At 40.3% G+C, this 15,243-nt stretch overlaps 1 protein-coding gene across 1 annotated transcript in view; it reads left to right on the top strand.

Annotated features, from left to right (window-relative positions):
* LOC132825016 (ADAMTS-like protein 1) overlaps positions 1–15,243 on the top strand; it is a 280,127-nt gene that overhangs the window by 19,098 nt on the left and 245,786 nt on the right. The window contains exon 2 of the mRNA XM_060840015.1: positions 1,482–1,609. Within this exon, the coding sequence (XP_060695998.1) occupies positions 1,482–1,609 (128 nt within the window). The remainder of the gene's footprint in view (positions 1–1,481; positions 1,610–15,243) is intronic.

The following is a 15,243-nucleotide window of genomic DNA, read 5'->3' on the forward strand; positions in this document are numbered from 1 at the left end:
ACTTTCCCCAAGACCTTGCCATTAAGGTAAGGTATAAGTCCTGTGTTGATTTACCTTTCCAAAATGCAGCATCTCACATTTATCTAAATTAACTCCATCTGCCACGTCTCGGCCTATTTGATCAAGGACCCATTGTAAACCACCTTCACTGTTCACTGCACCACTAAAGCAGTGGACCTAGCAAATTAGTCTTTTGTTTTAAAAGAAAAAATTCACCAGTATCAATGTCATACTTAAACAGTTACTTTTAAGTAAAGAAAGAAGAAAAACACTGGACCTGTAAGTGCAAAGTGAAGAGCTCACTTTTATTTTTAAAAACTAAAAATATTCTCCAATCTTACTCACCAAGGCATTTCTTTCCATGCACTCCTGTCGTGCTGCTATTTGTGAAGCCATTCCGCACTGTTCTCACTGCAGATCAATTTGTTGATCCACACCTTATATCCTCTCCCACTCCCTTTTTTTCTCTGGAGCGTTTACTTCTTGCAGTAAATCCCAGTTGAAGCACTATATTCTCCCTATACACCAAATTCACACTTTGCCTACAATTGGAAATCTGATTCAATCAGTAATTCACTTGGCCTTCATCTCTTGACTGAGTTCCCTCATTGCTGTAGTCTCACACTAACCATATTCACACCCCATTTGAAATCTGGCTGAAGTACAAGGCCATAAAGAGAACTAAATCTGATGACCACAAGTAATTTAAAAACTGTGCAAGATGTTACACAGGTCAATGTTCATGTTAATTGTTGTTCTCATAGATGGCGCATTAATATCTAGGAGTATCCTGGAGATTCTAGAATAATATAATGGGCCCCACTAATGTGTAATCTACCAGCTAACCTTGCAGGTCAGCACAATAGATGGAATCTGAGGCTTCAGTAACTTTATTGCGAAGTTGCAGAACAATTCCAATTCAAACATTAGTACAAATGAGAGGATTGTCCCCATCACTTTTCTACCTGCTGCACTGAAGAGCGGATGGAGGACGAGACAGACTGAATGATAGATAGTGGAATGTGAACAAATAGAAGGCATTTTGAAATGAGGAAATAATCCAGCAATGACTCACATTTCAACAGTTGTGAGTTGATGCTACTTTTTAAAAAAGTAACATTTCTTTCTGAAACGTCAGGTAATTTTTTACTTCTGCAAGTTAAATTGCCCTCATCAAGGAATATAATTCCCAAGAAAATACTGACATGTAACATTGGAGCCTAATCTAATAAAAAAGATCAAAGTTTACACATTAAAAGGATTGAAGTTGAATATGAAAGGTTCACTTATCCTTAGATAAATAACCGCATATTATTCTTAATAATGTTTAATTTACCTTTGGGGCTAAAACCCCACAAACTAAACTACACTCAATCTTACTTAAAACAGAAGATGTCATTTCTGCTGATGCTGTAGACTTTTAAATCAATTGCTTTGAATGTATGAATGCATTTTCAGACAAAGATTAACTTGTGTTGCAGAGTTCACGGATAGCTCGGTCTGAGGAGGATGGAGACTCTCAGTGGGATGCCTGGGGTCCCTGGAGTGAGTGCTCAAGGACCTGTGCAGGGGGAGCATCATACTCTCTGCGACGATGCCTCAGCAGCCGGTAAACATTTTCCTCTACTTCATCGTCTGTTCTCTTATCTCGTGACCGTGATGTTAGTGTTGCAAGTGAAACACAGAGCAGGTGTAAAATTAGTTGCTCAGTCCCAACAGTATCCCATAGCCTCAACCACACGTAGTTTCACTACTGTGACTGTTTCAGTCAGGCCTGAGGCCTGTCATTGAGATTGTCAATTCTTTAATGAACAGAAAAGCATTTAAACCTCAATATTCACACTTTTGGATTCAAAGTGACCCCCCCCGATAGCTTTTTAAATGCAAACTGTTTATATCCTAAGTCAAACTTGCGGGGAGCAAACGTGCACATATTGGGAATAAATGGCAATGTGAGAAAGAAGAATTGTAAGTGGGTACATGTACAATATGTTATTCACAGCATTGATCAAACAATAGTATAGCGCAGGAACAGGCTCTTCGGCCCACTAAGCTCCTTTATATGATGATTTTCTAAACTAAAAAACTTTTGCCTTTGTGCAGTTTCTATCCCTCCATTCCAGGCCTATTCATATGCCTGTCAAGATGCCTCTTAAACACTGCTATTGTTTCCACTTGTACCACCTCCGTTGGGGGTTTATTCCAGGCATTTGCCACCCTCTGTATAAAAAAAGCTTGCCTTTTACATCTCCTTTAAACTTACCCTCTTTTAACTTAAACCTATGCCCCCTAGTAATTGACGTTTCTACCCTAGGATGAACACTAATGCTGTCCATACTTTGCCTTTCGTAATTTTATATACTTCTACCAGGTTGGTCCTCATCCTTCAACATTCACGTGCAAACAAACCAAGTTTGTCCAATGTCTCCTCATAGCTAATACCCTCCAAACCAGGCAACATCCTATACTGTTTCTGTACCCTCTCCAAAGCGTCCACATCCTTCTTGTAGTGTGGTAACCAGAACTATACACAATATTCCAAATGTGGCCAAACTGAAGTTGACTAAAGTAACACATTATTTAGGCAGAAAGACAGGCGGTGTTCCTTTGTATTGAGAGATGTTGGGAACTTTATTGTGCTGACATAGGGCAAATATGCAGTATTCTGACGTAAGCAAGTAAACTGTTGGGTATTGAATGTGCTATAACGCATGACTTCTGTTTGTGTCTTTGCATTATTGGATGTGTTTGAAGTGTGTATTGACTGTCCATTTCTGATCATTGATACATGCAATTCCTTGCAGGTAGGGTTTGTAGAGTAGAGTAGCTTTTATTTGTCATTTCTATCAGATACAACTGATACAGTAAAAACAAAACAGCATTCCTCCACGACCGAGGGTGCTTCATGGACAGCACAAACTACACAATTGTACGTGGCATTAAGTGCAAAACATGCAAGTTACATTGTAATAGAAGAATCATAAATAATAGACATTTTTCTATCAGCAATTCAAAGTCGTGGAAAGAATTTGAGATGGAAAAGAGTCTGATCATACAGTGTTAAGGAGCCTGATGGCTTGGGGGAAGAAACTGTTGCACAGTCTGGCCCTGAGAGACCGAATGCTCCGGTATCTTCTCCGGTATCTCGGCAGGAGGGAGAAGAGTTTGAGTGAGGGGTGTGTGGGGTCTTGCACAATGCTCTTCACCTTTTGGATGCAGCGTGTGGTGTAACTGTCTGTCATGGTAGGAAGAGAGACCCCGATGATCTTTTCAGTTGTCCTCACTATCCGTTGTAGGGTCTTACGATCCAAGATGGTGTGTTTCCTCAACCAGACAGCTCAGGGTACTCTCAGTGAACCCTCTGTAGAATGTGGTGAGGATGAGGTGGAGTGGTGGGGGGTGGGAGTGAGGATGGTTTTCCTCAGCCTGCACAGTAAGAAGAGAATACATTAAATTATTTCCACAAAGGAGGCAGAATCAAGGATTACAAACCAAAAGAACTGTGAATACTGGAAATCTGAAATAAAACAAGATTTGCTGGAAAAACCTCAGCAGGTCTGGCAGCATCTAAGGAGAGAAATCAGAGTTAACATTACTGGTCCAGTGACCCTTCTTCAAAACTGATGGTAGCCAGGAAAAGGATGGTTTTTATGCAGACAATGAGGTGGAGGTGGGGCAAGAGTAAATGATAGGTGGAGATAGAGCTCAAAGACAGAGAGAAAAAGCTGTTGGATAGCCAAAGGAGTGGTTCAAGATCGGCTTAGGGGAATGAGTAGCTGTTAATGGGAATAATTAGTGGCTGAGAATGGCGGGGGGGGGGGGTGCGTACGGCAGCAGATCGTGTAAAGACAAGGCCTGGGTGTGTTTTTAACGGGGGAAAATATGGGAAAGGTGCTCAAGATTGTTTATGTTTTTAAATGTCGTGAGGATTCTGTTAAGATTAATAGCCTAAACTGCAATTTCTTTCATGTTATAAAGTTACTCAGAAAACTTCAAAATGTGCAATGTGTATTTATTAATAAGGATCATATACAATTACGTATCTTATTGTTGGTGAAAATTGCTTCCAAATGTATAATTATTAAGACGTATCAGCTTCCACTGGACTCCAGCTTGCCCTGTGCATAATGCCAGCAGTCCCCTCCCCAGAGTCAATGGTAAATCCCTCCTTCCAGTTAACTATGTGATTTTTGCTGTTGGCAATTAATAATAATTAAAATCCCTGTTTCTGGACTGGCAGTTTAAGTGAGCCAGACAATTTGCAACTTCGCAGCAGTGGTGACTTTACCAACAATATGGTCAATTAGTAGCTCCCATTTATTGTTAATCACAGCCAACTTTATGACAACCTCTTCTGTCCTATCCTCTGTACCAAACTCCATCTGATACTCATTTCATCACACATGCTGACACCCTTTCCCTGCCCCCCTCCCCCCACCCCCCCCGTCTCATACTGTTCCCTAATTTCGTGTTTGAGATTTTGTTGTGGGATGTATAGTTTGTTGTCTAATCTGCTTTATTTGTTTGTGCTTGTCTGCATCTTGTCTGTGTATGTCATAATTTATGTCGACGAGCAGGTTTGTATGTTGAGAGTGGAATCCAACATCTGATGCCTGTCTTCATTTGTACTACTAGTTTAATTTGTTCTTGTGTCAGCATGGTTAATGTTGTGATGATATATTAGTTGTAAAAAAAAAATTGATTCCTTTGTCTGAAGTACTATTTACTTCAGTAGAATCTCTGTAATTACTGAGATGAATTCCTTTCAGTACAATTATTTGTTTTTGTCTGCTTTTTAAATGTCTGTGTCTGCTGGTGTCTCCAATGTTGGATTTTTAACTTTTCATAAGAAAATAACACAAAAACAGAGATAGAATTGGAAGAGAAATTCTCTCCGTGTCTGCATGGGTTTCCTCCGGATGCTCTGGTTTCCTCCCACAATCCAAAGATGTGCAGGTTAGGTGAATTGGCCACGTTAAATTGCCTGTAGAGTTCAGGGATGTGTAGGCTAGGTACGTTAGTCAAGGGTAAATGTAGAGTAATAGGGTTGGGGAATGGGTCAGGATGGGTTACTCTTTGGAGGGTTGGTGTGGACTTGCTGGGCCGAAGGGCCTGTTTCCATGCTGTAGGGACTTTATGAAATTCAAAAGGTGAAGTAAACCGTGAGAGGATGAATTTAGAGATGGGCTAGAAGAAAAAGCTACATTAGTGATTTTTGAGAAGATTAGTAGCATAGGTTGATGATAAGTCAGTATATTAGCTTGCTGAGCTTGAAGGTTTGTTTTCAGACATTTCATCACCATATTAGGTCACTTCAGCGGTGAGAATCTCTGGTGAAGTACTGGTGGTATGTCCCGCCTTTCTATTTATAGGTCTTGATTTATTAAGGTGGGTGATGTCATTTCCTTTTTCAAGGGATGTTAGATAGGATCTAAATTGATGTGTTTATTGGTGAAGTTCTGGTTAGAATGCCATGCCTTGAAGAATTCTCGTGCACGTTTTGTCTTACCTGTCCTCGGATGTGTGTGTTTTTCCAGTCAAAGTGCAGTCCTTCCTATCTACCTTCCCTTGAGAAAAAGAAGTGGAAATGGCATCACCCACCTTAAGAAACCAAGACCTATAAATAGAGAGGTGGGACATAGCACCAGCGTTTCGCTGGAGGCACGCACCGATGATGTTACCCAATATAGTGACGGAACGTCTGAAATCAAACCTTTAAGCTCAGCGAGCTAACTTACAGAAAAAGCTATATTGAAGGTGAAAGGCAAAGGGAGAGGGACAATTCAACTTAAAAAAAGATAAAATAAAGATATCAACGTGAAAGGGGACAAATAAAATAAATAGAATAAATAGAAAAATGTTAGCGCATAGTTATTATAAAAGAAATGGATTGTTCAAAAAGGCGAAGGAACCAGGACTACGCAAAAGGAAATGGAAAGATTAAAAGTGCATTTTATATCAACGATTTGGATGGAAGGATGAAGTATATTATATCTGAGTTTACGAATAACCTAATGTAAGATGGAAATGTGAGTTATGAGAAGGGTGAAAAGAGGCTTCAAAATGATTTGGACAGTTGGGCAAAAACATGGCAGATTGAATGGAATGTGGAAAAATATAGAATTATCTACTAGGTAGGAGAAACAGAAATGCTGGGGATTTCTGAAATGTTGATGTGTAAAGAGGCTTGGGTTTTTCTTGTTCATGAGCAAGCAAATACAAAGGCAAATGGTAAGTTGGCCTTTATTGCACAACAAAATGAGAAAAGGTATGTAAGAGCCTCAATGAATGCGCATTTGAAGTAGAGCTTTGGTTCCCTTTCTATGTGCCATAGAGGGAATGTGACAAATATCCACCAGACTGATTCCTCACTTGGCAGGATTATGCTATGTCCAATGGTCCTCTGTTGTTCTAGGGTTTAGAAGAATGAGAGCTGGTCTGATTGAAACATGCAGAATTTGTACTGAGCTTGACAGGTTTGGAGCATGTTCAACTTTCATGATGATCGAAGTGCAAGTTATTATTTATCCTTCCAAGTTTGAATGATACTAATTATTAAATTCAATATTTCTATTTGGAGAGAGTTCTCCCACTCTACTTAAATTGCTGATGTGAGTTGAGTCTGTGAGATATTTTCTGATGTGTGTATGTCTGTGGTACCTGCACAAGAAGTTTAAACATCTGACTGCTCAGTTTGCTTTGCCTGAAATACTCTTTGATTCCAATGAGCACAGGACCAGACATTCAGAATCATGCAGAATTAGCTTATACTTATATTGGTTTTTGTACAGATTTATGAAGAGTTTTTCATAATAACAGGTGTAAAGCTTGCTCAGGGGTTTAAGTTTAATAAATCAACAGAAGGATCATATCAGTATTCATCACCATCTGTCTGACCGCCCCCACCTACCATCCTCACCAGGACCATAGAAAGGACTGCACTTGCCACCATGGACAATGCTTGAAATAAATTAGCTGAAGAATGTCGGAGGCATTGTTCAAAATATTCCAGAAGACGATGGATTCTGGGAAGTTTCCAATGGATTATAAAACTAACTGTTAATGTGACCTCACTTTGTTTAAGATGGGAAGAAGAGAGAAAGCAGGGCAGTTAGTCTGTTATTGGAAAAGTGTGAACATCCATTATTAAGTACAAAATTAGACATTTAGAAAAGCTAATATAATCAAACACAATCAACATGTTTTTGTGAAAGCAAAATCATGTTTGACATGTTTTCTCGAGCTCTTTGAGAATATAACTGAAGTTGATGAAGGGTAGTCGGTGAATGTAGTGGATTTGGATTTCCAGAAGGCATTTAATAAGGTCCAAGCTTTGACAGTACCAAATTAGATGGGAGGGCATATTGTGATGAGAGATAAGGAAGCTGTAATGGAATATAAATAGGTTGAGTGAGTGGGCAAAACATGGTAGATGGAATTTCAGGTTGGAAAGTGTGAGGTCATGCATTTTGGTAGGAAGAGTCAAAAGGCAAACATGGGTGGCACGGTGGCACAGTGGTTAACACTGCTGCCTCATAGCGCCAGAGACCCGGGTTCAGTTCCCGACTCAGGCGACTGACTGTGTGGAGTTTGCACATTCTCCCCATGTCTGCATGGGTTTCCTCCGGGTGCTCCGGTTTCCTCCCACAGTCCAAAGATGTGCAGGTCAGGTGAATTAGCCATGCTAAATTGCCTGTAGTGTCAGGTAAGGGGTGAATGTAGGGGTATGGGTGGGTAGCACTTCGGTGGGTCGGTGTGGACTTGTTGGGCCGAAGGGCCTGTTTCCACACTGTAAGTAATCTAATCTAATCTAATCACATAGTTAAATAATGAGACACTCCAAAAAAAGTGCTATGTAGAGCAATCTAGGTGTTCTTGTGTGTGAACCACAAAAAGTTAGCGTGCAGGTATAGCATGTCATTAAGAAGGCAGATGGAGTTTTGGCCTTTATTGCTAGGAGTTTAGGGTTTGAAAATAGGGAAGTCCTGTTTGGACTTTACAGGATGCTTGGTGAGGCAATACCTATAGTGCTGTAATGCAGTAAAGAACTGCGGATGCTGAAGAATCTAAAACCACAACAGAAATTGCTGGCAAAACTCAACAGGCCTGGCAGCATCTGTGGGAAGAAAGCAGAATTAATGCTTCAGGTCCATATCAGATGAAGATTCACTGGATCCTAAATGTTAATGTTACTGATGTTACTATGTCTGCCTGAGGTCTGGAATCCCAAGTTGCAGATCAGTGCTGGTGGTAGGGAGAGTGTAGGTAATGGGATCTGCAGCCAGATTAGGGGATTTGCTGTTAGCGGGGACTCCCTTCCAGATGCTGCATCCCTTGATCAGGCACCATGCCTTATAACATGTCAACACCCATTCCCTGCCCCAAAAACCTATAAGCAACCTCAATAAGATTTACCTCTCAAGCACGCTGCATGACAATTCCCTTGCCTATTAGTGGTACCAGATAAAAGCCTAGTGATGGTTTGGAATGCCATCAATAGCCTACCGTTAGTCAGCAGGGAAGGTAGTGGGATCTAACTGGCAATTCTCCTGCCCAATTATCCACCCCGCCACCAAATTCTCCATGGGAGAGGACTTTAAATTTCAGACAACATGTCAGGACCATTACCCATCGTGAGATCATGTTCAGACTGCGCTTGTCTGATTGATATTAAAGTTCAAAGTAAAACTTTGACCACCTTCTTGTCCATTATTGGACACAATGATTAGATACAATCACTGACTTTCTGTGACAAAATCAGCCAGTACCAGAAAAATCAACCAAAATATTAACAAGAGATTCTTGAATTCTTACCAGTGTTTGCAGATTATGGCAGTTATTCTGATCATTTATGATTTGATCCAGCATTTTCAGTAGCTTCATAAACAAGTTCTGTGTTATTCCCATTAGGTCTGGGATTTGAACCAACATTTTAGATTTTTGATACAAATTATAAATCACTGACCTCGGTAATAATTCAGAAAAATTTTGGTACAAGTTTGTCCACATGATTTCAAGTGGACCTAAGGATGATCAGGATGGAAGTCAGAATTATTGTGCTGATGCAGCAGAGGGAGCTTCTCTGAGAATGTGAATCATGTTGAATTCTGATTGTGATAATAGGAACTGAAATATTTCCTGTAAATCAGGAATGACTGTTGACAATGAATAGGTGGCTACAAATTAACAGCCCTTATTTTGAACACACCCATATAAAGACAGCATGGAGCTGACTACTTAAAGTAACTCTCTTGTGCTTTTACCTCTTGTACACCTCCTGATCATGATCAGTTGCATTGGCCTCAGCAACAGCCTGTGAAAGTAAACAGTGAGTTTATAGGGCTAGATCTCAGAAACTGGTGACTGTTTCCAAGTGTTAGGAGAGAAACTGGCCATTGCAGGTCTCATATTCTAAGTGAGCTTCAGTGTACACAAACTGAGGTTTAATAACTATACAGAAACCTGATTAGAAGTGTAACAAATTGGAGCACAGGAAATGTGGAAATAAAACTTCAGATTTTAAATGAATCTTCAAATTATGTAAATTAGGCATCTCGTCCTACTCAATGCCCTGATACTGTGAAGAAACATCAATTAATCCATCCTTGATAGTTCAATCGATATCACTCTGCTCCACAGACTTCTGCAGATAGATTTGGAGTATGTCCCAGTGATGAAATGAGGTTTGACATAAGGAATATTCAGTTACAGTCCTGTGGCTCAGTATGTCCCAATGCCCATTGCCATGGTCATCTTTAATGAAAGTTGCCCTGGATTTGGCAAGAGTAAAAACAAACTGTCTCTGAAGGGTCTCCTCCAACACAATAATGTTTATCTTTGAGATGAGCTTCATGGTGTTGGTCCTCAGAAAAAAAAAGAGGTAGGCTTAAGCACACCTCTGGGCATTATTGTTTGGAGGCAAACATATTTGTTGGTGAAGTTGACAGTTTGCGTGGCTAACCTACTTCCAGGAGTGATGAGGGGAACTCCGAGTTACGTCAAGTGGCAGTTCTGCTATATTTGAGGTGTGACCCACCAGCAAAACCTGATATTGACCAATAGGAGATAGCTAGCATGAGCCATCAAGAACAGTGATGAAACTGATGGGTAAAAGAACAAGATGATTTCCTCTACCTGAACAATTCGAGCGTCGCATATAATCCGGTGCACCTTGAGTGCAAGGAGTCATGTCAAAGACCCTTGTGGCCCAAGGCTGACAGAATATTATGCTGCCAATGTTGGTTACCTCAGTCTTTCATGGATTGCCAAATATCTTTTAATGCTTTCAACCCCATAGGCATTCTCAACTTATTTACTTCCATTGTAGTGTTAACCATGTCAAGAACAACCAGAATCCCCAGACTTTGAAAAGTGTGATTGAGGACATAGACAGCTCAATCTAGTGATAATAAAGGATTTTGATTTGATTGGAGTGGATTTATTTATTGTCACATGTACCTAAGTATGGTGAAAAGCTTTGTTAGTGAGCAGTATAGGCAAATCATAGTAGCAAGGGCATATGGATCATAGGGTGAAAGAAAAAACTTTCACAGTAGGGCATTGGGATTACACTGTGCAGGTTGGCCAATCCCTGCAAAATGGAGAGCTGGGTGAGAGAAGAGACATTGATCACTCATACACCTCAGCAAGATGGTCTCGGAAAATCTGGTGAGTGATGGTTGACATCACCCTTCTTGTGACAATTAAGCATAATGCTACTATCTTGCCAAATTTAAGCCACATTGCAGGGCATTGCTCTGTATCCATTGCTCGATAATAAATCCAAGCCTCTTTCTGAAGGAACCTCGCCCTCGGCTGACTAATGGTGAGAGACCATACTATTTTAGTGTGTGGTGTGAAGGGAAGGCCATTGCAGAGGATAGAATCTGATGCCTGATGACTGTGGGGGCTGTACTTGTTGAAGGAGTCGCCTTTGAAATTCCCAGCCCTGTCACAATTCTAGTGCTACTTTAAAGCATCCCTCAGGCAGGATTGGCAGCAAGAATTGGATCTATCCTTGCTGTGCAGTAGTCGGTTCCGCCTACCTCTTCAGCTTGAGGTCACCATTCTTATCCACATCAATAGGCACCTCCCTGATGTTAGGCGAAAGTGAGGACTGCAGATGCTGGAGATCAGTCAAGATTAGAACGGCGCTGGAAAAGCACAGCAGGTCAGGCAGCATCCTGGTTTGAGAGTCCAGTCTTCCCCCCGATCTGAATAATGTGATCCACACGTTAAAGCAAGGCAGGAGAGGTTTATCACGAGAGGCCCTGGTCCTCCTCAACTCCATCTGAACGTCCCTTATGCTTCAGCTCGACAGTCCTTCAGCTGCTTATCCCTGGTTGAATAATGCAATTAAACAAATTCATCAGCTCCAAGATACAAAAGTGAGGAGATCCTCTCCTTTGTCTTACATGTACTTATAAAACCTCTGCTGTAGCTGTGTCAGGTTATTGCTGTTCCCTCAAACCATTGTCAGTACCTCAGAGATCTGAAATTGATTAATTTAACATCTATACCTGTTTGCAGTATTTCCTCCTGGCCTTTTCACACAGATGCTCCAATGTGAACATTGCCTGCCAACTCATGTTGAATCCCTGGAACACTATAATTAAATATGCTTCCTCAATCCAGTCTTCAAGTGCAAGATTATTGAGTATTTCTGGTCTTCCCCAAATATATCCAACCTCCAACTTATCAGCAAGTAGAATACCAATAAGGAGTACCATTTCCATTCTCCATAGCAACAAAGGAATGTACTTTGGAAGTCTCTGCCTGAGCTTGGTCTAAAGGTTTGATATCCCATGTCAATGTCTGAGTCTCAAACAATGCCAGAGTAGCATCAGGGTCATTCATGGGATTGCCAATTTCAAGTATTCCCTTAGCTGCTCCACCTCAACCAGCTGCACTTCAACCTCATCTGTCACCACTTGAAGCAACTGTCAACTATTCCCAGGAATGTAATGGGAGATTTAAGCACACAGGCACCCAGAAGGTCATGAAGTAGGGATTCCTTATTCCACTGATATCAGTTCTTTCCAAGCATGACTTGGTATTTACTTGGAATTAAGTATGTTATTCACAACTAGTACAGGAAATCTTGTTTTTGTTGATAGACCTCTCTCTATGAGGTCTCTTTCTGACATGACGCACTTTTCCTCCAGAAAGTATCTCCTTGATTGAGCAGATCACTGCTTTCTCCCTGCTTCCTGCACTTTGCTAGATTACAGAGGATATACTGCACAGAAACAGGCATTTAGCCTAACCATTGTGTCTCATTGATAATGCACCAGTTCAGCCTAATCTTTCCTCTTCAAAACCTCCTATTCTAACTCCCTGGTCCATTTCCCTCATGTGCTCGTCCAGTGTTTCCCCAGAGCAGCATCCATGCTATTCCCTATTTCCAATGGCAATTCATTCTATGTTCTCACCATTCTTTGTCCAAATAAGTTTCTTTTAAATTCCCCTTTGGATTTCCCGGTGACAATGTTGTTTCAATTGCTTTCCTACAAGGGGACTTGATGGGATGCATCCTGAAATTTTAATGAAACAGTTACAGAGATAGAAGGTGCACTGATAGTAATGTTCCAAGAATTCGTAGGTTCCAGAAAACTCCTAAAGGATTGGAAACTGCCAATGTAACAAATTTAATTAAAAGAAAATGAGACAAAAATAAAAACAGCTAACTGTAGACCAGGTAATTTAACATCTGTTCTCGGAGTGTCAGTTAGCTCAGTTGGTTGGTCAGCTGGTTTTCAATGCAGAGTGTCATTAATGCTATGGGTTAAATTCCCACAGCAGCTGAAGTTATCATGAGTACACTCCTTCTCAACGTCTCCGCTCACCTGAGGTGTGATTACCTTTGGTTTAAAGACCACCAGTCATCTCTCTCTAACAAAAGAGCAGCCCCTATGGTCCTCTGAAACTATGGTGACTTTACCCTTTATTGAGAAAAAATAAGAGTCTAATGGAAGCAGTACATTTAGAAATAAGCCTAATGTTTGAGCAGCGTCATTGTGGTTTAAAAAAGGGGAAATCCTTCCAAACACATTTATCTGAATTCTGTGAGAAGCTAACAAACCAAGTAGATAAAGGGGAAAATGGTGATTATAATGTATTTGAATTTTTAGAAGGTATTAATAATCTACTACACTGTAAGAATATAATGTAAGAAAATGTGTGTTTATGAACTTTGACAAGGAGAATAGAGAACCTTAATTTTATTTAAATTGAGGACTGCAGAAAGCTAAAGAACAGAAGAATTTGGGATTTCTCATTCATGAATCTCAGAATGTTAGCATCCAGATCAGCAGCGGATAAGGAAGCAAATGGGCTGTTGCTCTTTATTTCAAAGGGAATGAAGTATAAAAATAAGGAGGCTTTACTAAAGATATACAAGGCACTAGTCATATCCCAGTTGGAATACTGTGAACAGTTTTTGATTTCTTGTTTAAGGAAAGTGATAATGGCATTGGAGGCAGTCCAGCCAAGGTTCACTAAATTGGTCTTGGGTTTTGAGGGACTGTCTGATGAGGAGACATTGAGCAGGTGGGGCCTGCACTCAGTGGAGTTGAGAATGAGAGATGACCTCTTTGAAACTTATAAAATTCTTAGGAGGTTTGAGAGGGTAAAGGCGGACAGGTTGTTATCCCTTTTTAGACAGATTAGAACCAGTGGCATAATCTCAGAGTGAGGGATCGCCCATTTAAGAAGGAGATGAAGCAGAATTTCTTCTGCAAGAGTGCTGAATTGATGACATTTATTTACCACAAAGGGCTATAGAGGCTGTGATAGACAAATTCTTAATCAATAAGGGAATCCAGGATTATGGAGAAAAGCAGGAAAGTAGAATTGAGGATTATCAGATTGACCATAATTGTATTGATTGGCAGAGAAGACTCAATGACCTACTTCTGCTCTGACATCATATGGTCTTGAATCTTTCAGTCTGCGTCCAATATGTCAAAACCTTTTCATAATTTAAGACCTCTTCTACATCACCCATCTTTTATTTTAAGAGAAAGGAATCCCAGTTTTGTCAATACTTTCTGGTATGTATGTGCATATATTTCTAGCAGAAATCTTCCTTGTAAATCTTCTCTGCTCCCTCTCCAGTGCCTCTATCCTCTCATACGATAGCAAATATTTTATACTGTACATGTCATCTAAAGAAGGTGCCATGGTGGCTTAACATCCATTGCTTAAAACTGAGTTTATACCCGTTCAATTTTACACAATTAATTAATTCATTTCAGTATTATTTCCAAATGTGATATGTTCTAATAGCTCATGAACGTGTTCACAATGTTCTTTTTCAAAGCCAAAAGAAGACTGCATTAAAGAAGGGAAAATGTTTATGTTATGCAGCCTCTTGTTTCATTGGTTTCCTTTTGATTGTAAGCTGTTTTTCTTTGCTCTGAAATCTTCCAGCTGCTATATGCTGTTTTAAGGTTGGTGATAAATTCTTACAGTGCTTCATTCAGACAAAGATCTAATTCATTCCTTTGTTTTTTCATTATTTCTTGAGGCGATGGTATTGAATTAGAAATGATGACTAACTGTTAATGCCATCCAGGTCACTGATACATCCATAATGAATTGTTGCTGAGGCCCTAACACAATATTATGAATGTTAATGACATTATTTGTTTACATCAAAAGATAGACTTAAGGCATAGACCCCTTCCTTCTTTAGTTCTCACCCATATGTAATGACAGAACAGGAAGACAAAGCATGTGTGTATGTTCCATGTAAGAGGTTACTTCTCTTCTGCTAGAGTTGATAAAACCAAAATATTATAGATGCTGGAGAACTTGAAAAAAAAAAGGTATTGGAGAAACTCAGCAAGTCTGGCAGGATCTGTATAGATGGAAACAGTGCTGGAGTGGGACATGGACCCTGAGCCTCTGGCTCAGTGTCTAGAAACCTAATTATTCAAGCTAGAATTAATAGTCGTACGGGCAACTGTGGGATAATAATAGAGACAGCCTGGATTTCGGTACAGGAAAATCATGCTTCACAAAGTTGATGGATTATTTCTGAAGAGGTAACAGTAAGTGTTGATTAGGGTAACGGTATGGATGGGTATGTGGACTATCAGAAGGCATGTGAGACTGTGCTGTGCAACAGACGTCATCTTCCGCCTCGGAGCCCTTCAACCCCAGGGCATCAATGTGGACTTCACCAGTTTCCTCATTTTCCCTTCCCCCACCTCACCCCAGTTCCAAATTTCCAGCTTAGCA

Source organism: Hemiscyllium ocellatum, chromosome 2, assembly GCF_020745735.1.
Source record: "Hemiscyllium ocellatum isolate sHemOce1 chromosome 2, sHemOce1.pat.X.cur, whole genome shotgun sequence".
In the NCBI taxonomy this organism is placed as follows: Eukaryota; Metazoa; Chordata; class Chondrichthyes; order Orectolobiformes; family Hemiscylliidae; genus Hemiscyllium; species Hemiscyllium ocellatum.